The 24,590-nt window shown below is 47.0% G+C and overlaps 1 protein-coding gene across 1 annotated transcript in view; it reads right to left on the bottom strand.

Moving 5' to 3' along the window:
• Myh13 (myosin heavy chain 13) overlaps positions 1-24,590 on the bottom strand; it is a 46,880-nt gene that overhangs the window by 20,778 nt on the left and 1,512 nt on the right. The window contains exons 2-22 of the mRNA XM_051167843.1: positions 24,184-24,327; positions 23,934-24,090; positions 22,503-22,530; positions 22,305-22,416; positions 20,030-20,122; positions 18,091-18,154; positions 17,902-18,000; positions 17,697-17,800; positions 15,980-16,118; positions 15,078-15,196; positions 14,247-14,396; positions 13,965-14,135; positions 13,003-13,312; positions 10,611-10,684; positions 10,420-10,507; positions 7,529-7,646; positions 6,696-6,819; positions 5,193-5,329; positions 4,497-4,752; positions 2,465-2,707; positions 295-471 (exon numbers count right to left, since the gene is read on the bottom strand). Of these exons, the coding sequence (XP_051023800.1) occupies positions 295-471; positions 2,465-2,707; positions 4,497-4,752; positions 5,193-5,329; positions 6,696-6,819; positions 7,529-7,646; positions 10,420-10,507; positions 10,611-10,684; positions 13,003-13,312; positions 13,965-14,135; positions 14,247-14,396; positions 15,078-15,196; positions 15,980-16,118; positions 17,697-17,800; positions 17,902-18,000; positions 18,091-18,154; positions 20,030-20,122; positions 22,305-22,416; positions 22,503-22,530; positions 23,934-24,090; positions 24,184-24,327 (2,907 nt within the window). The remainder of the gene's footprint in view (positions 1-294; positions 472-2,464; positions 2,708-4,496; positions 4,753-5,192; positions 5,330-6,695; positions 6,820-7,528; positions 7,647-10,419; positions 10,508-10,610; positions 10,685-13,002; positions 13,313-13,964; positions 14,136-14,246; positions 14,397-15,077; positions 15,197-15,979; positions 16,119-17,696; positions 17,801-17,901; positions 18,001-18,090; positions 18,155-20,029; positions 20,123-22,304; positions 22,417-22,502; positions 22,531-23,933; positions 24,091-24,183; positions 24,328-24,590) is intronic.

Below are 24,590 nucleotides of genomic sequence, written 5' to 3'. Positions count from 1 at the left end.
CCTATCAGTAGATGCTGATGAGAACAGCAGTTTATGCTTTACTGAAAACGTCATGTGTTGAACACTTTCCCTAGACGTCCTCTGAAGTCTGGCTATTTGTACGTATCCCCGATTCGTAAGTGGGGACTGAGGCCTCACAAGGTCACATGACCTGCTTGTCACCTCAGATGTGTGTGGGGCTTGGGGTCGGGGCACAGCTGGAGTCTGGCTCTGACACGAGAATCTGAGCTCTCTAGATGGATTCCTTCCTACTCGGCCCTTTCTTTGCAAAGCACGGAAGTCATGTGTTCTCACATCATCCGTCTGCTGTTCCAGCTTGACATTGAGCTTGATGAGGCCATTGACTTTATCTTCTTCAGCCTGGAGGTCGTCCAGCGTCTGCTGATGGGCCTCCTGCAGAGACTTCTTTTCTTTCGTCAGCTTGGAAATGTTTTCTTCAAGGGCTGTCATTTCTTCAGAGAGATTTTTTACCTAGGAGAAAGTTGGCAACCAATTTAATATTGAAACAATTAATCCAGCAGCTCCCAGCAACAAAAGTTATGGCTGCCTCTCTGTGTCTCTAGCCCCATAGCATTCTGGGACAAGTAGCTTTTCAGTTCTCGCTGTCTCTCTGTCTCTGTCTCTGTCTGTCTGTCTCTCTCTCTAATTTGTTTATTATTTTAATTTTGTTCCATCTTATTTTTTAGAAAGGTCTTTGTATAGTTCCCAGGCTGGCTCCAACCTCCTAGGCTTAAGAGATCTTCCTGTTTTAGCCTCCAGAGTAGCCAAGACAAAGCATATATCACTGTACCAGCCAGCCTTGAAAGTTTTTGTGAAACGGGTTCTCATGTGGCCTAAAGTGACATCAAACTTGATATATAGCCAGGGATGGTCCTGAACTTCCAGCCTTCCTGCCTCTACCTTCCCTATGCCAAGGTTAGGTTAGGAGCCACCCTATCCAGTCCATTCACATAGTTTGGGGATCAGACTCGAAGCGAGGCCAACACTCTGCCAACTGCGCTATGGCCCATCCTTTTGAGTCTTTGTCCCTGGTCTAGCATGGTGTCTTGTGTTCTTCCGTGTGGACTATTCCATTCAGGGTACATTATGTTTCACCAGGAAGGACACTATCAAAAAAAATGCAAATGCACTAGGTGCAAAGGGCAATGCATCAATGTGTGCTTACTCATAGACACCTCCAAACATTCTCCAGGCAGGCTGGCGGGGTTCAGGAAGGGGAGGGAGAGCCTGAGGTGTGAAGCTTAGTGTTGCTACACTGCTCATTTCACTTACTTACACTTCTCCTCACTGAGCACGGGCTGCTTCCTCTCCATCTTTGTTACCTGACGGCTGACCCCAGTGCTGTGCTGTGCTCTCTGCACGACTCCACTGCATCCTGCCTTCCCATCCTACAACATGGTTCCCAGTTCTGTCCCAAGAAAAGCTACTGCAAGTGTCCCCATGTGTGCAAGCATGTTTATATGTGTTTCCCCAAGCACTGTTGGGAGACTTGCTTGGTCTACACCCAGAACAGAATTGTGGGTTCATAGGGTATGTAGAATCTTTTCTTCCTTCCTTTCTTTGTTTCTCTCTCTCTCTCTCTTCCTTTCTTCCTTTCTTCCTTCCTTCCTTCCCTCCTTCCATCCCTCCCTCCCTCTTTTCTTCCTCCCTTTTTATATGGGGTTCTTATATAGCCCTGGATCCCCTGGCTCTTGTCATATAGACCAGGCTGGCCCTGAACTTACCATGATCTGGCTGCGTCTGCCTCCTGAGTGCTGGGATTAAAGGCATTTACCACTACTCCTGGAAAATTTTTGTTTTGCATGTATGGGTATTTTGCCTGCATGTATGAATCTTTGTATCCCATGTGTGTGCAATGCCCACAGAGTTCAGGAGAGGGCATTAAATCCCTTTGGACTGGAATTACAAACTGTTGTAAACCACCTTTGGAAGAGTAGCCAGTGCTCCTAACTGGTGAGCTGTCTCTATAGCTTCTTCCTCTTGATTTGTTTTTCAAGACAGGGTTTCTCTGTGTAGCCTTAGCTGTCCTGGAACTCACTCTATAAACCAGGCTGGTCTGCTTCCCAAAAGCTGGGATTAAAGGCTTGAGCCACCACCACCTGGCTGCCACTAGCTTCTTGATTGGGCTAAGTCATGCCAACTGGCTTTCCTACATCCCTCCAATAAAGTACCCCACTTTTGTCCAACCCTCGCTGTTATCCAGTTTTCTGCCTCCTTCATCACCTGCCTCGCTCTGCCGCCATTTTTGTTGCTTTCCCTCCCCTGGGTTCCTGCCTCCTGCTTCTAGGCAGTGAGTGAGGATTGGCAGGGTTCCTGTGAGGAACCTTCAGTGCATGAGGGAGGGTTGGCGGGGTTCCTGTGAGGGGCTGGGGTTCCTGTGAGGAGCCTTCAGTGCATGAGTGAGGATTGGCGGGGGTTCCTGTGAGGGGCCGGGGTTCCTGTGAGGAGCCTTCAGTGCACTCGCCTTGTTCTCCGTGGCATGCTTTTCCTTCTCAACCTTAGTGAGGGTCAACTCCAGGTCATCGATGTCTCTTTTGAGAGAAGAGCATTTGTCCTCCAGGTTCCTCTTCTTGGCAACCAGTTCAGAATTCACTTCCTCCTCCTCCTCCAGCCTCTCGGTCAGCTCCTTGACTTTTGCCTCCAGCTGGATCTTGCTTTTGATGAGGCCCTCGCACCGCTCCTCAGCGTCCATCAGATTTTCAGCTTCCTGAAAGAGCCGGCTCACTGTAAGTTCTGGTCAGTTGCTTTATAAACCCTGGGGAGAAAAGGCCGGACCCCCTAAAATCCCACACCCAAACTGAGCTGCAGGGTGGGTCAGCTGTAAGTGCACACGGGCATTTATACATATGTCACTTATACGCTCTCTTAAACACCGAGGACATCATCGCTTGACAGCTAATCACTCAAAGTAATTTCACACGAAGGCGTTCATGGAATTTCAGGTCCACGGCAAACTTGAAAGCCTCTAACTTTGGATGACTGTGGGTGCCTGCATATTTCAGGCTTCCCCCAGTCAAAAACCACGTAATCCATGTACTCCATGCTATACAGAACAGATTAATGTTTTCACAACTCTACTACCTGTTAACTTTCAACAGAAGGGGACTGTCCACGTGCCTTTACCTGTGCTCCCTCCAGCCAAAGAACTAGAGATCAAAAACACACAGGAGTAGGTGACTGAGACAGTCCATGTCACAGAAGACTGTAGCAAGTTTTGTGAATGGGACCGAGATTGGCAAATTATGATGTCCTTAAGCTAAATCAGCGGCCACTTTCCTGTTGTAGAACATTTGACACACTAGATGCACCGTGCGGTGGTGGTAGTGGGGGGAATGGGTCGAAGGAGCATGGGAAGAATCCGTGCCAGTGCTCTCTGAGCCTCTTACACCCAAGCACACACTGGGCACTGGATGTGTGTCAAGCACACCGGTTCCTTGGCAACCATCCACACGTGACCACTGCTATGATGCACATTTTTGGATGAGAGAACGAGGGCAGGAAGAGAAGAACGAGCTGGGCTGAAGTCACACAGCTATCAGGAGGGGGTCTGGGAGGTTAACCCAGCTGCCTGTAGGACTCCGAGCCTTGGAAGGTGGTGCTCCTCAGAAGGTGGTGCTCCTGTGGAGAATTCTCTACCCACGAGGCGAGTGTACACAGGGCAGATGGAACATCTCTGAGGGTTATTGAGAGAAAAAAACTCCAAACGTCTTGGAAAAGAGACAGTTATGCAGGCCAGAACATTGTGGCCTGCAGGCATGGCTCCATTTGCCCCTATTTCTTTGGTAAAAATGAATTCTCTAAAGCGCTTTTCAGAGGATAATCTTATTATTGAAAATCATGTGTGGAAAATTACTTTCTGTTTTCAGTCAGGTTATTTAACTTTAATGATGTATTTTTATTGATACATTCTTTAAAAACGTGTGCATTTAAACATTTACAAATATTTTATGTGCACGAGTGAGTGTTTTGCCTGCATGATGTGTGTGCATGTGGAGGTCGGGTTGGGTCCCCTAGAACTGGAGTCACAGGTGGTTGTCATCCACCATCTGGGGGCTGAGAACTGAACCCAGGTCCTCTGCAAGGACAAGTGTTCTTATCCACTGAGCCATCTCTTCATCCCCAAGATGTGCACTTTTGGCAGATCTTTTGTATTGTTTTGTTTTTTGTTAATATTGTTTTCTAGGCATCAGAACTCATGGAAATCCCCCTGCCTTAGATTTCTGAGTAGGCATGAACTATACAATACCAAGATATGACAAATACATCACAATCTGCTGTGAAAGACAGAAGAGACCATAGAGAGCATAAATTCACTCTGACGTGTTTTCTGGGGAAGCCAAGGCCAGTCCTGCTTCTACTGACTGGGTAGTACTGCAATACAAGATACGGCCACTGGGTGGCACCACTGCCTATTAAATAGACAGCTCATGGGTACCGCCTGCTCTATCGCTGTCCAGGGAATCTGTATTTTGTACTCTCGAGCAGAAGAAACTTACAGACTGGACTTGCAACTGGAGGTCATTTTTTTCCTGCAGCAGGGAGACCATTTTCTCCTCCAGCTCTTTCCGGCGGGCCTCAGATCTAGCCAGTTCTTCCTTGGCTCGTTCGAAGTCCTCCTTCATGGTGGCCATCTCCTTTTCAGCCTCCGCGCTCTTTAGCAGCGGCTTGATCTTGAAGAACAGGTTCATCCAGGGCCAATGCTTGACATTCATGAAGGAGCGAACGTTGTACTGGATGCAAAAGATGGACTCCCTGTACAACCACGGGACTCGGATTAATTACCCACGGTACTTAGCCAGACCAGAGGTTTACTTGTGCCAGGCCCTCCTTCGCCTAACAATAACAACACCTTTGAAGTACTGACAGTCTGCCTGTGTCTGCTCTCCATGACTCTGTGAACTGTTAGAAGGCAGAGTTCGTTTTCATATCCCCAGTGTACAGAATGGCTGCTCGGTCAATGCTGGCCAAATGCATGCATGCATGAATGCACGAGTAAATGAATGAGTGAATGAATGAGTAGATGAATGAATGAATGAGTAGATGAAGAATGAATGAATGAATGAGTAGATGAATGAATGAATGAGTAGATGAATGAATGAATGAGTAGATGAGTATGCAAAGACCCAAAGCAGGGAGTCATAACCAGGTGCTGAGTAGGTGGGGGGGGTGAGAGAGGTGAGACTCTGCCTTACCTTCTCTCCATCATTTTCTTGAACTCCACCCTCATCAGGTAGCCCCTGCACACGGCCTGCGTGCGTGTCATCAGGGTCACCAGCTTCTCATCTCTCATCTCTTCCAGAAGCCCCAGGAGCCCAGCTTTGAAAAACACCTGCATTAAAAGAGAGACAAGCCTGCCTTCGTCCTCGGCAGGTGTTCATCAGGCCTCATGGCGGAACCCGTTTCTTTCCAGTTCTGACACCAAAGGCGCTTCCGGGCCTCCCTTTCCAGGGGCTTTGGTCTCTGTATTTGCACCTCCTGAGCTCCTGGTGAGACAGTGTGCTCTGAAGTAGCTTCCAGGTCCATCAGCCTCCTGGACTGGTTCCACAGAGCCCACATAAAGGCAATCAAGACAAACCCGGAAAGTAACCACAGGACGAAAATGTGTCCAGAATAGGAGGGAAACACAAATGTATCTGGGTCCCATCTCCTGGGCTCTCTGCCCCACCCTCAGGCCATTGCCCCAATGCCCCAATGCCCCAAGCAGGACCGTCCTCTGACTCAGCTGGGAGCCTGGCCTCTTCTTTGGGAGCTTCAGAGCCGGGCTGGCATGGGAACTGACCATCGGCGTTCAGTGGTCCCCATCTGACGCATATATCCAGGTGTCCTTGCCCTCCTGGGTCCTCCCTGTCTTCTGATCTCCCCAGAACTCAATGAATTGAGCACCGCTCCTTATCGGCTGCCACCTTAGCTACTGTGAGGAGTCAGTGAAGTTTGTCTGGATGGCCGTGCGCTGGGCTTTCCCTTGGTTCTAGTAATCCTTCGCAAGTCATGGCTCACGCTGGCGGCATCTGTCCTGTGTTCTATGCACTGTGAGGCTCTTTCCTCCCCTTTGAGAGTCTCTCTCCTGCCCCTCTCTAGAACACCAGGGTTCCCCTGCTGGCTGCCCCTCTTTCTTTCTTTCTTTCTTTCCTTTCTTTCCTATTGTAGCATTTGCTGGAAATTTTTCTTTGGATATTAGATAAAATAGTATAAGTAATTTTAATACAGTAACAATGGTGTATTTAAGATGATCTGAAATCATAATCGAGTTAAGACATTTTACACTTCAAAAGAATGAGAAAGTGATATTAAAATCATTAAAGGGTTTGACCAAAATGAATATTGTGGCTTTTCTACTACTACATAGTAGAAAATGCTATGTATTTAATTAAACAGGTGTGGGTTATCTGTAAGGACCTCTTGCTGTAGCAGGTAGAAGCTAGGGTTACCCACAAATCCCACTGTGTCATCCCCACTATGCTCTTCTTCCTTAACAGAAGAGGATTACAGCTTGCTGCCCCTTTTTCTAACTTAAGCTTCTTACCACTTAAAGACCCACACAGAGACAGAGCCCCTAGCCACAGTCCGGGGACTCCTTTACCTGGGCTGGAAGACAAGGCTGGTCAAGTTGACTGGAAGAAGAAATACCCTTCCCTCTGGCCAGCAGACAAGCTGTCAGGGTTGTGGGAGTCGCCGGGCAGGCCACCTGTTCTCACCTTGGTATGGCCGAACCGGAACTGCTCTCGGTCTACGTCAATGGAGTTCAGGAGCTTCTCAGAGGCGTTCTTACTATCAATGAACTGCCCTTCTGGGATAGCACTGGCATTAAGGATCCGGTACCTGAAGAGAGGAGGGAGTGGCTTTGACTTCTCAGGAAGGTCTTGGGCCTTCTAGAACCTTCTGCTCCAGCCTTAAGAAGCTGAATAACTGTTCTACTAGCCTGGGAGTTGGGGGGAGTCCAGGGGTAGGTTCTAATGTGTGGTGGAGGGAGAGAAGCATGCGGGACGGAAGATAAGCTGACACATGTTTCAGGGAATTTGCCTTCAGAGGAAATGGCCCTTATCTGACCTGAAGGAGCTTTGAATTTAACTGTGGCTTTGAGGCCTCAGACCCCTCAAGGAGTCTAGACCTCTGGAAAGAAAGAGGTAGCTAGAGCAATAGGTTTCAACTGGAATATTTGGCTCCCCGGGAACACCTGGTAACGTCTGGTACTTTTGAGTCACAGTACAGGAACATGGCTGTTGCTTGCTATAAGCATCTTTGAGTAGATGCTGGCGATGCTGCTAGGATCCTCTGATGTACAAGAGCAACTCCTGCTTTAAAGTGACAACCAGGCTAGGTCTGACCGTACTGATAGGTCACTCAGGGCCTTCCCAAGACTCCCTTTGGACATGGGGTTATCCTTCAGGCAAAATGAAGTCTACAGAACCCCTGAGAACACCCGAGAAGTGTGCTAGTTTACGAACCGCCCGAGGTTGGCACCAAGGATGGAGCATGTGTGCAAAAGCTGTCCCCAAAGGAGATAGATACATGGAAGAGGTGAGCCTACCGCTGCTTGAAGTCAGCATAGAGGATCCGGCTGGGGAACCCTTTCCTGCAGATCCGGATGCCCTCCAGGACCCCGTTGCAGCGCAGTTGGTGCATGACTAAGTAGTGGTCCATCACACCTGGGAATGGGGGGAGGGGCAGTTGCTCGCTTTCGCTACTTAACTTTGATGATCTGAGACACCAGGAACTTCTTCAGAACACATAAACTTGAGTGTGTTGATACCAGCACTAGGTGGAAGGCTGGGGTGAGGGTGGGGGCAGGGGAAGACTGCAACTTGTATAGCAAGGCCCACAGAGGAAATTGCCCCAGTCTTCCTGGGAGACTCCGGCACCCCACGGCCATAGGAATAAGAGATTTATCCTGACAGAAGCACTACTGTTTTAACTGGCCTCTGAGGAAAGGCAGAGTGTGTGGAAAGGCCCTGGGGCTTCTCATTAGACAACCGGAAGGGTCTTATCTCTGCTCAGGGGTGAACATGTTTAATGTGCAGAGCCTGCGAAACCAGATCAGAAACAAAATCGAGAAGGAAACCATGGTAGGGACTGGAGGCTGAGTGTAGAGAGCTGGCAGCCATCTGCTCAGCATCTGCCTCAGGATGCAGGGGCTGACCAGAGAGACAAGAGAGGCCTATGTCAGAGATGTCATGGCCACTTTTGGTAACCAGCGTGGCCAGAGGGTTAGAGGAGAGACACTGTGGCTGTGGTGGCTTCTCACCGTCAGCTCTCTAAGTTGCTGGGGAGGGACACAACTACTGCTGGCTTTGACTTCACCTTATAGACATCTCTAAATGTCTACAGGCTTTCCTGCTTGCTGGAGAGGGATCATCATAATAGCTTTCACAGCCTAACCAGAGCTGTAGCCGATTCCAGTGCAACAATTGCCATCTCTGTGTGATGACCTTACATACTTAGACTCATCAACAAGGACTCATCTTAGTTGCCACAGACAGTGCAAACATAGAACCCTGCCGCTGCTACCCAAAGGCCCACTGGATAGGACTGACGGAGGCTGAGGAGAAAATACATCTGTCAGGATTCCAGAAGTCATAAAGGAACCTTAGGCATCCTCACATTTGGTTCCTTTCCTTCTCGATGGTAGTGGCTTCATTTTACTGATATTTTGAATAGAAAATCCATCTAAGTGGCTCTTCAAATTCAAGGGTACTGTTAAAGTTTCTCCTTCAGCTTTACCAAAAAAAATGAATTACTGTTTTTGGAAAACTGGCAAATTTCTACTTTTTGATGATATTAGAGAAAAACTTAAATATATAAATGAACTTTCTTATTTTTTAATAACATATTGGTATTATTTTTTCATGATTTTATAACATGCATTGGTTGTTATATTTTTCACTTTTTACATTTCTTCTTAGTATCCACTGATTTTTAATTTTAACATATACACAAAACATTATGATTATGTACATTAATGAGACACATTATATTTCAGTACATGAATGCAATTTGTACTGGGTTCAAATCCCAACTGTGCTATTTACCAACTGTGTGAAAGGGGACCTTCTAGGCCTTGAAAAAAGAGAAAATAAGGACAGGATACTCCCAGGTGGGAGTTGAAGAGAAGATCTATTGTAGATGTGCGGGAGAGCACAGACTCAGGCATCTGCAATGGTCCAGACTGACCAGGGCCAGCCAACTTAGCCGGGCCATGGAGTGGGGGTAGTGAGAGAGGAAGAGGAAAGGAGAGGAGAGGGGGCAAAGAGAGTGCCCGGGAACCCAAAGAGCAAGAGACCAAGACACCAAGAGGACATGTAGCCAAAATGGCTGTGTTGTATGGGAGTCCAAGAAACTGGGGGAAGGGAAGTGAGAGGAGGAGAGGGAGGGCTGAGAAGCACTCAGAGGAGCTAGGCAAGACTCTATAACAGAATGGACAGAGCTGAGAGAACCTGGCAGGCAGTGGTCTGCTTTGATATGTCCAAATAGGCACCTCAGGCACAGGTTAATGGAAGAGCCATACTCCAGTCCTTTCTGCCAGACCTAAGAAGAAGGACTTCTTTTTGGCAAGTAGAGCCTACCTTCTTAGACGCCAGGGCTTTTGTCCAAATGCTGGACTTTGGGGAAAGGAATTTCTTAAGACCTAACATGTCTCTACTTCTTCATTTGCAAAATGTGGAAACCAGCAGCATCTACTTCTGAGGTGTATGACTGGGCTGAAGTGGGTAACAGGATTAAAATAGCCCCTAGCATGTGGAAAGGAGCCGCTTGGAGCTGTGGTATTGCTGTGGCCTGAAGCAACCAGACAAGGTCAAGGCTATAACTGCATGAGCGTGATGGGGGAAAGGCAGAATTATAAACTGGTCAAACCTCTGCACCTGGAAGAAAACCTAGGGACCACCATTTGGTGATGGCCAAGATGGGCACCCAATGGGGCAGTGACAGAGAGGCCTTTTCTAAAACTCCACAGGAGAATCTTATGGTCAGACAGGATGCTGTGGGAGACTTTGCAAGGCAATGGCAGGCCTGAGGCAAAACCCTCTGTCTTCCCAGGTCCCTCTCACTGAAACAGACTAAGAGTTCTGAATTGAGATCACGTAGTCTTGGCTCCCAGCCCTGAGGAGATGCTCTCTCTCGCAGGCCAGGGACAGTTCTTTATTGCCTTTGTATTAAGACGCTGAAACTGTTTTTGTCCCCCTTTTGGATTTTTGAGACAGTCTTGCTATGCTGCCCAGGCTGACATCAAACTCATAGCCTTTTGTCTCAGCCTCAGGGACTCTGGGGTTGGCAGTGTGCACCTCTATGTCCCATGTTTCGAACTTTAAACGGTTTCCTGAGCCAGCGTCTCCTCTCCTCTCTTCAGCCCACCCTTAGGATTTTGCAGACATTTCAGCGAGTCCTGTTCTCATCGAATAATTGCTAGCCCAGAGCACTACTCACCAGGAGTCTTGGTCTCATTGGGAATCAGGCATCGCACAAAGTGAGGGTGGGTGCTCCTTAAATTGGTCATCAATTTGTTTAAATTTTCCTGGGACACAGATCAAAGCAAACATGTCTCTTAGTGCATACCATTTTGTCGGGCAGGGAAGCTAGCGAAGGGGGAGGAAGGTACCAGGATGTGAGCCACATACCCTGAACACGGCTGACACCGTCTGGAAAGAGGAGCCTTTCTTCTTTCCGCCCTTCTTGCTTCCTGCGGAGTCACCTGCAGATGGACACACAGAGCTGGGGTCAGGTGCAACACAGAGGGGCTGTACAGCTGTCCTCCGAGCCACCAACAGGAGTGTTGGCTGCTTCTTGGGCTGTTCTCAGCACACACCTAGGCCACCCAGATTTGGGGACACTCAGCTTGATCACTGTGCTTATGAGCTGGGGCGGGGTGTGGTGATATTTATAGTGTAATGCACACCCTGGGTGTAGAGAGACAGTCCTTTCCCCTGGGGGAAATCTGACATTTAATCAAATGGGTGGAGACACCCTTTTCCATGGTTGGACTCTCTCTCTCTCTCAGGTGTTTGCTGCTTTTACTATTAATTCATTAGTTTTGGTTTTTGAGACTGGGTGTGGCCATGTAGCCCAGGCTAGCTTTGAGCTTGCAGCAATCCTTCTGCCTCAACTACCCCAGTACTGGAATGATAGGAACGGGCTTTGGTAACCTGGAATCTGCCTTTGTGAGGAAGAAGCTGAAATTAGCAAAACTATATATTTTTTCAAGACTATTCTGTAGTCTTTTTTTTCTCTCTTTTTCTGGGAGAAACAACTTAATTTCTTGTCTCAGTTTGAAGTCAGTGATGTTCGGTCTAGTTTTACTGAACGCCTCTCTTTCATATTTAGCCTCTGAAACTTAATCATGGTTCAGCTTGAGGGAATATCCTCTCTCTTTTCATCACACTCCTGTCACTTAGCCCTCTCCATACCTAGGAGCTAGCAGGAACGTATATTTGGGTCAGGGAGGGGAGGCCAGAAAACCTTTTCTCAGCTCTATATTCAGTCACAGTTGTTCTAATAATGTCTTGACATTGTCCCTCAGTGAGGCCACCTTACAAGACAGTTAAAGGTACCCTGGTCAAACTAAAAAAAAAAAAAAATCACTTTATCATTTAAGTTTAAATTGTGATCGTTTATTATAATTCCCTGCCCAAAGTATAACTAGACATTAGCTTTTAAGAATCGTGAAATTATCTACCAAATTACTACCTTGCATGCATTTTAAAGCAAATCAATAAATTAATGTATGCACGTAAGTGGTCACTATTTTAAATTATATCTTGGCAATTATTTAATGTGTGACACGTATTAATACAGGCAATGAAAAAAATGGAGTAGAAACTTTGGAAATTGGTGCCATATGCTGTGTGGCTACTTGAGCAACAACCACTACAGTTTCCCGAGCCACCAGACATAGAGACCAGCTGTGGCAGCACGCTCAAGCACCCAGCACTTGGGAATGTGAGGCATTACAAGTTTGGGCATTCAGGGCTACATATTGAATTATAGGATAGCTTGAGCTTCAAAATGAGACTATGTCTCAAACAAGCACGCATAGCTGCCACATATCTATGCCACCGACTGGACAAGGCACTAAGACATCACATGACCCTGCATTTGTATTTCTAGGTGTATACTCAGGGTGCTGAGAACAGATAAGCACATGGCAAACAACCGAACACGCACACTTACCAAAACCCTATTCACAGTAGCCAGAAAATGGAGACAGCCCAGTTAGCCACAGACTGGAGAAGGGAGAGGCAAAGTGAAGGCTGTGTGTGCACTGAGATAAACTGCCTCTCAAGCGGAATCAAGAACTAATCCTTGCTACAGTGTGCGCAGACCTGGATAGCGCCTGAGTGAAAGGCCCTATCATGTCTGATTCCACTTCTATGTAATTTCCAGAAAAAGCCAAACATAAGTCCAGCCAGCCTCAGCCATGCAGAAGCCCAAGTCCGTGACCGCATCGGTCCTCATATTAAAGTCTTGGTGCTGTCCCTAAGTCAGGCCACAGATACCCTGACCAGCCTCGAGAGAATAACCCCGAGGGACAGAAGGTAGAGCCGAGATTCCCAGGCTCTGGGGACAGGAATGGTGAGAGTCTGCTCATGGATTACAGGGATGGTAAGATGTTCTTACATTGGATACTGGTGATGACTGCCCAGAATTACAAACATACTAAAAAACAAAAAACAAAAAACAAAAACAAACAAACAAACAAAGAAAAAAAACCAAACAACTAACCAAACAAACAAAAACCCCACCCCAAGCCCCATTGGACTTTTAAAGTACTAATTTTATTATATTTCAATTACACCTTAATTAAAAAAAAAAATCATTAAATAGTGAGTACCTTGTCCACTTAGGGTCAGATTTACCTTCATGGAGCTCAGTGTTTTAAGGGGAACAATGGGAACAGGAGGAAGAAAGATGGAGGCAAGAGCCTGAAGCTCAGATTGGGCCGTCTGCTCTATGAGCTGCTTCAGGGTGTGTGGGTGATTGCACAGAGCTTTCCCTGAGGGAAAAGGGTCTCACCTCCTTCTGCACCTGCGTAGTTGGAGAAGAGGAAGGACAATAGCTTCAGGGAGGACTTCTGGTACAGCCCCACCACGGTCTCATTCAGAGGGTCCTTGTTCTTGTCCAGCCAGCCGGCGATGTTGTAGTCCACGGTGCCCGCATAGTGCACCAGGGAGAAGTGGGCCTCGGCCTTGCCCTTGGCAGGCTTGGGCTTCTGGAAGTTGTTGGACTTTCCCAGGTGCTGGTCGTACAGCTTGTTCTTGAAGGAGGTGTCTGTCGCCTTGGGGAACATGCACTCCTCTTCCAGGATGGAGAAGATGCCCATGGGCTGCAAGGAGGATGACAGAGATGGTGTCTTTATAGCTAAGAGGCCATGCCAGTGGTTCCATGGTTAGAGAAAGCAAAGAGAAATCCACTGGTGCCACCCCTGTGGTGGCGAGAGTGCTGGAGTGTGAGCTAAGAGAACAAGGCTCCTGGTTTGTGTGATGCAGCAACAGAACAGTCGTAGATACAAAGAATGGGGTCTTGCTGGGTAGAAACTCATAATCCTCCTGTTTCAGACCCCCAAACGTTGGGGTTACAGGAATGCACCACCTTGCCCAGCACGGAAGTCCTTTGTAACATTTAACACCACTCCTTTTTTTCCCATGATAACTTCCCACTAAGAACACCACTGTCCCTATCTCTCCTCTTTGAATTTTGGGACAGGTCAGTAGATAAGAGATGCCACAATGCATGTTGGGATTCCACTGACATGCTTGTGGTCTTGTATTTTAACCACTTGGGCACCCACCTCTGTGAGTGTGAGAACAGTTCTGAGTGCTTTCGGAGTCTCCCTCTTTCTAAGCTTACCCTCTCTGCAAAGGGTGATTCAGCTATCTGAAGAAGAGAAGCATTCGAGATGCCCATCTATGAGCAGAGCAGAGGCAGAGGAGCAAAGGGAAGGTGCCAACCATGGAAGGAGGAAGGAACATCCCTACCTTCTCGATGAGCTCGATGCAGGCGGCCAGGTCCATCCCGAAGTCGATGAACTCCCAGTCGATGCCTTCTTTCTTGTACTCCTCCTGCTCCAGCACGAACATATGGTGGTTGAAGAACTGCTGCAGCTTCTCGTTGGTGAAGTTGATGCACAGCTGCTCCAGGCTGTTGAACTGGGTGAAAGTACGAAAAGAGTTTAAGTCTGAAAAATAAAATCCATGTGAGTGAATTTGGCAACAGAGCTAAGCCGACAGCTAAGCCAGTCACTCGCCCAGACAACTCACGTCAAAGATCTCAAAGCCAGCGATGTCCAAGACCCCGATGAAGTACTGCCTGGGCTGCTTGGTGTCCAGCTGCTGGTTGATGCGGGTGACCATCCACAGGAACATCTTCTCGTAGACGGCCTTGGCCAGGGCGCCCACGGAGTTGGTTACCTTGAGACAGGACCATTCATTTAACATTCATATTAAATAATTATTCCACACCTGTTGGTTGCGTGAAGTCAAAGCTTAAAATAGACATCATGACTGTCAAAAGTAATTGAATGTTGACAATTTCATATTGTTCGGCACCTTATTAAGTACTTCTTAAGATAGCTGTCCAGCTCATGATAGTCTCCTTTCTCTAAGGACAATTCCACTAAAAACATAGTTTCTTAACAGCTATGCTTACAGCACATGCCTCCCGGAGAAGCCTTGACACAGACTGGATGTGTAAGTGTTTCTTGACAGAATTTGGAATTGGGATCAGAAGAAATTAGTCTGAATCTCGGGTTGAAAGTGGAAACATGGAGATATAAATATGAAAGGCCTGAGTAAGGGCTCAGGCAGGAGCGGTGGAAGATGCTGTTCGCGGAGAGAGATAATAGCATATGGAGCCCTCAAAGAAGTCAGAGAGCGGCTGCCTCGCCTTCATCTCCTGGTGGCCGGCCCTCATAGCACCTAGTGGCATGCCTGCATTTGCATCCTTGTGTCGCCCCTGAGATCGAAGGATACTATCTCCTTTCGAGCAGAAGTCAGTCCCACCTAACTTTCCAAATGTAACTAGAAGAATGCTGCAGACATGGCTAAACTAGCAGGCCATCTAAGTTAACCGGGTTCCAAAAATTTTGTTACCTGCTGGACATTCTGTCCCTTGGTGACGTACTCGTTACCAACTTTCACTCTTGGACAACACAGGCCTTTCAGCATCTCCGCAGAATTCAGTCCCATCAGGTATCCGGCTTTGTCAGCCACTAACAAAGAGAAGACAGGGTGTTGTACAGAGTAGAAGCCACTGGCCTATTCAGTTAGCCCAGGCTCCTTCCAGCAACACTCTCTTAATCAAGCCAATATGGTTACATAGTAGAATTCTACACTAGCCAGGGTTACTTAGTGAGATCCTGTCTCAAAATTACAACAACAAAATTGCATCTTCGCTGGGTACCTTAGTATGGCTATTTACATTGTAGCAGATGCTAAAGTCGTCTAGAGATGATGTGCAGTGCATTGGAGGGTGTACGTCAGTTCATCAACACTAGCGCAGTTTATACAGGGGAGTTCACCAGCAGACGGCTTTAGTAGGTGCCGGTGAGTTCCTGTCAGCTTGAAGATTTGGCCACCATTTTTTGTATCAGGATTAAGTTCAATAGATGTCAAGGTAGGAGTAAGAATAGGAGGAAGAAAACGTGAGTGTCTTTTTATCAGCGTTTTTTTCATTGTAAACCCAAATTATCAGGACAGTATCTTGGGCTCTAATATTAGTATGCACAGAGAGGAAGTGGTGTTCACATGGGAGTAGCCCTCCGTTCAAGTCCACCTTAAAAATCAGGCAGACTTTGATGATGACAGTAGATGCCTATTTGACACTATAAGTGAGTGGACTTGTTTGGACGTGAACAACAAGCCTCGCACAACTCAAATTCAGAGCATATAATTTTGGAAGAACAGCAAAGTTTATCTCACAGAGCATAGGCTTGGGCCCCACGTGAACACGTGGATGTGGAACCAAATCCTGCCCCCTCCTCAGATGCACTTACCTTCGGTGCCATCTGGCTCTGCCTGTTCCTCTCTCTGCTTCTGTTTGAACTTCATGTTCCCATAATGCATCACGGCCCCCGTCAGTTTGTAGATCCCAACTTTCTCCTCTGGGCTGAAGCCCAGGATGTCAATGGCATTCTAGAAGGAAGAAAAGGGACTCAGCAGCCTTGTCGTGTGTCATTATGAAACAGCATTTGCTCACACAAGTGTTACTTTTTGAGGAACCTCTTGGGGGAATAAAATCCCCCAAAGACAGTCTTCTCTTAGGCTGTTAACTGCCACCCAAGAGAAATGCCACCAGTAGGGGAAGCAGTAGGGGAGCTAAGGTGTAGACATCTTTGGTGTGATGGGCCCTTGTCTGTGGATTGAGTCACCAACAACCGAAAATATTTGAGGGCAAACTCACTGTACTGAGCGTATAAGACAGGCTTTCCCATTTTTCAGGTGTGTTGATGCTGGATGTGGCATTGTAATCTACAAAGCTCATGCCTGAGAACTAGATAATTTTTTTTAATGGCACAATATCCTGATACTTTTAAGGGTAAGTTTGTGATTTTGTGTTGGGCCACATCCACAGCCGCCTTTGGCCACATGCATGACCTACACGCACGCCTATATAACACAGATGTCTACCATTCACACTGTCTTAGGCAAAATGCAGTCTAGAGAGTGCTTAAAGCACACAGGTGAAGAAGTGCAGAGACTGTGGTACTCTATAGAAAGCACACGAGTGTCAGAGTGTCAAGGTACAAAGATTTCCAGGAAACCAATTTGCCACAGACACTGAAGGACAGGCTCAGGAGAGCCTTTCTCTGGGGCTGAAGCACCCTAAACTGAAGACTGGGGAAACCGTTACCTTTGGTTTATTTGATCGTGAAAATTTTTCTACTTGCTCTAGACAATTAGTTTTACCACAGAATAAAGGTAAGGATGAAGGGTAACCGAGGTGGCCCTGATGAAGGACAACACTCATTTCCATAGCCTTTGAAGCTTCTGTGAGGGTGAAGCCAGCAAGAACGGAGACTTCAACCCCACTCCTAGTTGGGCATACTTGGGTTTAGACATGTTTACATCTACAGACAGACTTTGTATTTTCCTTTAAGATTCTAAGAGTCAGATTTCCCACCCATCAAACAGGAATAGTGGTACCCATGTCAAAGATGCTTTTAAGACTTAAGTGAATGATGAAAGTAAAGTTAGTTGTCTCTGTGGTGTGTCCGTGCTCAACACATTTGGTTGTTGCTATTATGATGATTAGATCTGCAGAGAATCCCACAAAGATAAAGGTTACATGTGTGCCTGGTGTGCTGAGGAGGTGCCTGGCCTGAGTCTAGGGTGAAGATAGGAGGGAAACGGAAGAGGACATTGCTGGGTGGAGGGTCTTTGTTTTTTCTGCTTTGTACTTTTCTGCAATCTGAAAATGTCCAACTAATCTTAACAAACATTATAAATGTAATAAAAAAAGAGGTTTGTATCAAAATGCAGAAAACAGAAGTGGTAGCCTGCTTTGTAGAACTTTATGGAGTCCCATTTCAAAGTATTGGACTGTACTTGGGAATTATTGGGATGAGGTATTTGAAGTATTGGGTCGGGGAAATCTGTAAGCCTAATCAGCTAGTGTCTCCGGCTCCCCATTTTCCCATGAGCTCAGTAAGATGCCTCTCAGCTCATTAACCCAGTCATGCTCTATGCAAACAAGTAAAATCACATGCTTACATCAGTTGCCAACAGTTCCTCGCTGTCATCGATGCTGGCGACCGTGACCTCTCCTTGGCTCACGAAGGGGAAGTCGAAGGGGTTGGTTGAAATCAGAAGCAAGTCTGTGAAGGAGGAAGACCCTTTGACCCCTCAGGCAGCACTCAGTCTGGGTACTGTCCCCACAACTGTTCAGGAAGCTAAGACCAGCACCTCTGAAGCTTACCAATTAGTTCTGGCTTCTTGTTTGACATGATTTGGTAAAAAATGTGATAGCTTCTTTCACTGGATAACTGGAATGTCACTCTGGATTTTTCCAGGAGATCTAAAGTAACAACAACAACAATCATGTGTTTGCAGATTCCTGACAGGCAACTTTAGTTAAGCCTCATGTTTATACATTGTGTAGACTCACAGGTTTCAATGTCCGCTGATGCTAGCTTCCCTGTGGCTCCAAAGTGGATCCGAATGAACTTCCCCTGTCCAACAGCAGATTGACAGACAAGTTATTTTATGTATGCTGCCTCTGATTCTTGGAGAGGTGCTACCACCAATGGGTAGGAAGTCGGTAGAGGGGTATGGCTGGGAGTGATGCCAGAAGCACAAACGCTTCCTTCCTCTCTGTTTGCCTGACACCCATTTGCTCACCCAGACTGGGTCATCCAAGGCTATGAGAAATCTACCCAAAGCACTGATTCTGTTTCTGCATCTCTGGGGAAGGCCCACTGGCTCACTTTCTGACGTCTCTGCTTGGGACCACATCTCACACACACATGTGTATAAAATACTATGTACCAAATGTGAGATAAAAATACTTGTGTGTAATTTATATATTTATATGACATAGTTATGCAATTGTATCGATGTATAATTTACAATGATAGCACACATGCACACAGTATGTACTCTTTTCTTACATTGTACACTTAATTGGTCCTCTACCATAGTGTGTGTGAATTTGAGAGCAAGTCTTGCCAGATCTGTTTCCTTATACAGTCTGGAGTGTGTTCAGTCCTCAACAGTTTCATGAGGAGTCTATGAAAAGTTAGAGAAATCTTCAGTATTCAGTAGTGTCTTCAGTAACTTAATGGAGGACAGTGAAAGGCACCCTTAGTGTGCAAGGGTGGAGTAGATGGATTTGATTGTGACTCTAAATCAGGACAAAGTGAAGAAGCCTCATGAGTAAGAGGTACACATGCATTGGGTGTGCCAATGCAGAGTTCCCAAAGACATTGACTCCACTCAAGCTCAACACAATAACCAAGCTGAGCTGGGTGTGTATAACACACACATGCAACAGACACCGCATCCCCCACCAAGGGGTGAGGCTTAGCTGTATCCAGGAAGACAGGTGTGCATAGGGCAGTGAGTTGAGTTCAAGGACTATAACCAAGGAAGGAAAGTAAGGGCTCATAGCCACAGTCTCTAAGGGATGCATCATCCTTCTAACTAGCCCCCATTTGGTCTTTCTTGGGGAGAGGGAGATTATGGGATGCCAGCTTGAGGTTACCCAGCTAGTAAACTGTGTGAAAGCTCATGCACTTTCACAACTGGGAGCCTTCAGTGGGGCTCCCAGTGAAGTTGGTCGAGATCATTCGTCTGTTGCTGACAGTGCTGCCTGTGGGGAGAATGCTGAGCACTTGATCTCCTGGCCAAGGAAGTTAAATAGAGGAATGAACATGCATTAATTTGCAAGCATGGAAGTAAGTGCCACTTTAGTTGAGCTAACCTTAATGAAATTCTGGAGGATGGAATGTATCTTTCTGCATTGCCAAGACCAAGCTTTCTAATCTCATTTCCTGCCTTCACTAGTGGCCCTCTCCTCCTAGCACCTCCTGATTTAGAGGAGGTCAAGTTTGCTAATTTAGGTCATAATAAGGTTTCTGTGGCTAACTCAATCAACTTTTGCACTTAACAGTGTTTCTAAGTACTAGGCATGACTCCAATTAGCTACTAACCCAGCACTGTGGGACTGAGACAACAAGCTAAATGGCTAAGTAGAAAGCTTCTAAAAGGGAGAAAGCGATACAGGAAGACAATATTCTGCTGTAGCCTCCTCAGACGTGCATATGGACACACACAGAGAAGTTTTAAAAATACATGCTTACCTTACAGAGGCCAATTTGGCATAAACAATTTCTCCTTACTTGTGGATCCTGAGTCCCTGTGACTTCTGGTTGTGTTTTCTGGTTAAGCTTCATCTTCCCTTTGTCAGGAATAAGCTAACACCTTCCCAGTTCCACCTAAATCAGTTGATCTAATCGTGTTAGGGTAGAGTAGGCTCAAACTTTCCTATCTTGAGTTAGGGGATGGGCGCAGTTTGGTGGGGAGTTGAAACTCAATCTGGGTCTTACAAATCTGGAGGAGTTGTCATTCCTCACAGTCTTGGCGTTTCCAAAGGCCTCCAGCAGGGGGTTGGCTTGGATGATCTGATCCTCCAGTGTTCCCTAGTAACAAGAGAGGGAAGAAGTCGGTCTGTCTCAGTGAATGGAAACTGTGGTTGCTCTAGGCAGAGTCCTAGGAGGGATGTCACACCCTAGTGGTGAAAGCTGACGTGTGGACAGCCCTCCTGGGGAGTGTCAGGGTCCCAACCTGGAGAGACTGTTATTATGGTAGCATTGAGATGACTTCTGGCTGTGACATATTCCAGCCTGGAACATGGTCTCTTCTCTACTGATGCTTCATTATAAGTCATGCGCTTCTTGAACAGGCACTTTGACAAAACAGAGTGGACCCAAGACCTCGTCACTTAGAATGTCTAAGCCTAGAGCCTCACAAGCCTTGTTAAGAAATCCTCTTGGAGAGCCGGGCGTGGTGGCGCATGCCTGTAATCCCAGAACTCAAGGAGGCAGAGGCAGGTGGATCGCTGTGAGTTTGAGGCCAGCCTGGTCTACAAAGCGAGTCCAGGACAGCCAAGGCTATACAGAGATACCCTGTCTTGAACCTCCCCCCGCCAAAAAAAAAAAAAAAAAAAAAAGGAAAAAAGAAAGAAAGAAAGAAAATCCTCCTGGTGATTCTGAAGTGTGTTTCCCTTTGAAAACCCATGGTACTCTCTATCTTTTTCCAAAGGGAGGTGTGAAGTTGGTCAAGATCTCTCATCTGTTGCTGGCAGTACTGGGCATAGGGAGATCTCAGGTTCACACAGACAGTAGCAATCCCAGCTGTGTTTCATGTGTGACTATAATTTAGACAAAGATATACACTTTGGCTTCACCTAGTTTCCTGGTGTAAACCTTCAAAAACTCTTGGGGTTTCTAAAGTGATGTGTGGTATGGTGTGATAAGGCATGGTGTGGTGTGGTATGTGTTGTATGATCTGGTGTGGTGTGATGAGGTGTGGTGTGGTGTGATGAGGTGTGATGGGATGTGATGAGGTGTGGTGTGGTGTGGTGTGATGAGGTGTGGTGTGGTGTGATGAGGTGTGGTGTGGTGTGATGAGGTGTGATGGGATGTGATGAGGTGTGGTGTGGTGTGATGAGGTGTGGTGTGGTGTGATGAGGTGTGGTGTGGTGTGATGAGGTGTGATGGGATGTGATGAGGTGTGGTGTGGTGTGATGAGGTGTGGTGTGGTGTGATGAGGTGTGGTGTGGTGTGGTGTGATGAGGTGTGGTGTGGTGTGATGAGGTGTGGTGTGGTGTGATGAGGTGTGGTGTGGTGTGATGAGGTGTGGTGTGGTGTGATGAGGTGTGGTGTGGTGTGGTGTGATGAGGTGTGGTGTGGTGTGATGAGGTGTGGTGTGGTGTGATGAGGTGTGGTGTGGTGTGATGAGGTGTGGTGTGGTGTGATGAGGTGTGGTGTGGTGTGATGAGGTGTGGTATGCTGTGGTATGTGTGGTGTGATATGTGTGGTGTCTGGGAGCTGAAGCCTCAGTGCAAGCAAAGGCTTCACATGATTAGAGGATTGGGGAGTTAAGGGGAAAGTGCAGACTGAGCTGGTCACTGGTGGCTGAGTAATGGGACCTCTGGGAGGGTCCTTAAAGCAAAGAGATGTGGAGAGCTTCTAGACTGGTGAAGCCAGGGCAGTGCTGGCCAGTGGCATTCCCAGAAAGGGCATGGAAATTCCAGAGGAGTCCAATCCAGTGAGCTATGCTTCTTTTCCCTCAGGATGTTCCTGAGTTTTATCCATTATAATAAATCAATAGATTTAATGGATTTACCTCCTGAGTTCTGCGAGCCTATCCAGCAGCAGAGAAGGTTGCAGGAACGCTTGACTTAGTTGACATTAGTTAGAGGTGCAGGTGGTATGATGTGGGGCTTGTGAGCCTGAGCCCTTAGCCTATGAGCTGTGATGCTATGCCCCTGAGTTAGTGTCAGAATTAAACTCAGTTGTAGAATCCTGCTTGGCATTTTCAGAGAACTGGAGGATATTTCAGTTATAGAAAAATGCCTTCACATTACCATGAAAATTCTTCCATATGAAAATACCAAGGAACACTGCAAGCGGTGGCACATGCCTGTAATTGCAGCACTCAGAAAAAGAAAAGAAAAAAATACAAAGGACCAACAACAATAACGTCAGTCCCGTTGGGCTATCCCTGCTGAGTCTGCATCCCTCTTACCCTTGGCAATTCCCCTAATACTTCAAGTGTAACATTTATTCCAATGAGCCTTTGGAGCGTAGCACCCCTCACCTGCATTTTGCCTGGCTGCTGCTCTTTCTTCTTGTCACCAGTGACTGCAATTGTTGCAAAGTACTGGATGACACGCTTCGTGTTCACAGTCTTCCCGGCTCCGGATTCTCCACTGTCAATTAAAAGTAAATGGGATAAAGGAGTAGAAGAGGAGGTGCTGGCTTTGAAGCCATTGTGGTGTGAACATGGGCTACTCACGTGATCAGGATGGACTGGTTGTCTCGATCTAGAAACACAGAAACAAGCAAAGCCAATATCGTAAGTAACATTGGGGATTTAAAAACAAGCAACCCTGCAAGGACTCCCAGAACACAAGCCCTGGCTTGGCCGTCTGCTAGGGGCGTGGTGTGGGCGTGTCTTATCATAGTGGAAGGGTGTGTGCAGAGTTCCTGAAAGTGGGATGCTTGGCATGGATGGCCTGGGAAATGAGCAGCGAACCCTACAGTGTAAAAGCTACCTCTGTCTGTGGATCTGAACTCCTTGCTGGAATGTTCTCATATTTCTTTTCCCAAGGAAAGCAAACCTTGGGTCCTGAGCTGTTGGGAGGCCGTAACTTTTAGCTGATTGGATGTCACCTCAATTCTTTTGGTCTTGGTTTTGCATGTGCATGAAGTAAGACTGATTTTCCACTTATGAAAGCATGTGAGCCAAATTGTGGCACTCTGGAATTCGTATATTGAAGTTCTAAGCCTCAGAAACCCAGGATGTCAGCTCATTGCGAAATGAAATGTAAATGAGACTGAGATGTTATTAGAGATGAGGTCAGACTGGCCCAGGCTGATCCGCATCACTGTGTCCCTGTAGTGTGAGAACAAATGGAGACTTGCGTGTAGAGAGAACACCAGGGGAAGATGAAGGCAGAGAGGGCTTGCCTCCAAACCACAAAGGCCGGGTGAGCACCTCAAATAAATTTCCTCTCATAAAGAATCAACCCGGTGACGTCTTTGATCTCAGACCAGTTGCCTCTAGAACAGTGAGGCAAATACATTTCTCACTAAGATACCCAGCCTGTGGCATTCTGTCACAGTGGCTGTAGCAAGCCATTACAGACAGTGATGAGAATCTTCCCTTTAACGTGTAAATTCAGTTCATGTAAAAGAAAGAAAGTGGAGAAATGCTGGGGACTGTAGAGGTGATGTCTGATTTTTTAAGGGTCCTCTGATCATAACTGCTCACTTCCTTGTGGCAAGTCAAGTTAGGTGAAAGTTGCGCAGACAAGTGACAGTAGGCATAGTGGTGTGGCAGTGTCCCCATATATCTACTTCTTAAGAAGGATCAGAATCCTGCTGTACCCATCTCTCCAATGTTGCCTTCCATAACTGGTTAGTTTCTTTTGTAAGTGTACCCATAGTGGGGTGAGTTAGAGGTATGAAAGAGCAGTGTCCTTCTCTTCCACAACCCCTCAAAGTAAGCCCAACTTTAGAGTGTTTTAGCGAGGACCTCTGGCTTCACCCTGAACCATGACTACTGTAATGAAAGATGTCATGGCCTTGGTTGTTTGCCTCAAGTCTTTTGATGCTCCCAAGTTCACTCTGGCCGCTGCGTTGTTTAGATGAGCGAGGTGTGTAAAGGGCCCAAGTACTTTGTCAATAATGACTTACTGTTATATGAACCAAAGGGCTCACTCACCCGTCAGCATGAACTGGTAGGCGTTGTCAGAGATGGAGAAGATGTGGGGCGGGGCCTCCTGGCGCTTTTTGCCTCGGTAGGCTGTCACCACCTCGGGGTTGTACACCGGCAGCCACTTGTAGGGGTTGACAGTGACACAGAAGAGGCCTGAGTAGGTCTGTGAGAAATTCAAAAGATTATGGATCTCGGGTTTTTTTTCTTTTTCTTTTTGAGGGATAAGTGAAATAGAAAGAGGTCAAAAGGGTCTCACGTAGATCATCCAGGCTGCGTAACGCTCTTTGAGGTTGTACAGCACAGCAGGCTCGTGCAGGTGTGTCATCATGGCCATGTCCTCGATCTTGTCAAACTTGGGGGGGTTCATGGGGAACACCTGGTCGCTTTTCAGAGTGAGCTCCTGGGTTTAACAAGGGAAAGCAAGTGACGGATACAGAGCCACTGACCTAGACTCTGCTCTCCCGGGGCAGGTGGCATAATGAGCATGATTTCCATGCCCGGAGATGACCAGCAATAACCTTAACCTGATTTTGGTTTGGTGCCCCCCAGGTAGCCTAGCATTGTGTGTGCCAGGAAAGGGCATCAGGTAAGTAAAGGCAAAGAACAGTTTGGCCCCCGGCGTTGCTGGATGGGGCTCAGGATGGTCAAAGTCAAGGTAAGTTG

The sequence above is a fragment of the Acomys russatus genome, chromosome 25 (assembly GCF_903995435.1).
Source record: "Acomys russatus chromosome 25, mAcoRus1.1, whole genome shotgun sequence".
Taxonomy (NCBI): domain Eukaryota; kingdom Metazoa; phylum Chordata; class Mammalia; order Rodentia; family Muridae; genus Acomys; species Acomys russatus.
Note: the sequence above shows the minus strand (reverse complement) of the source record. Positions and strands in the feature narration are given on the sequence as shown.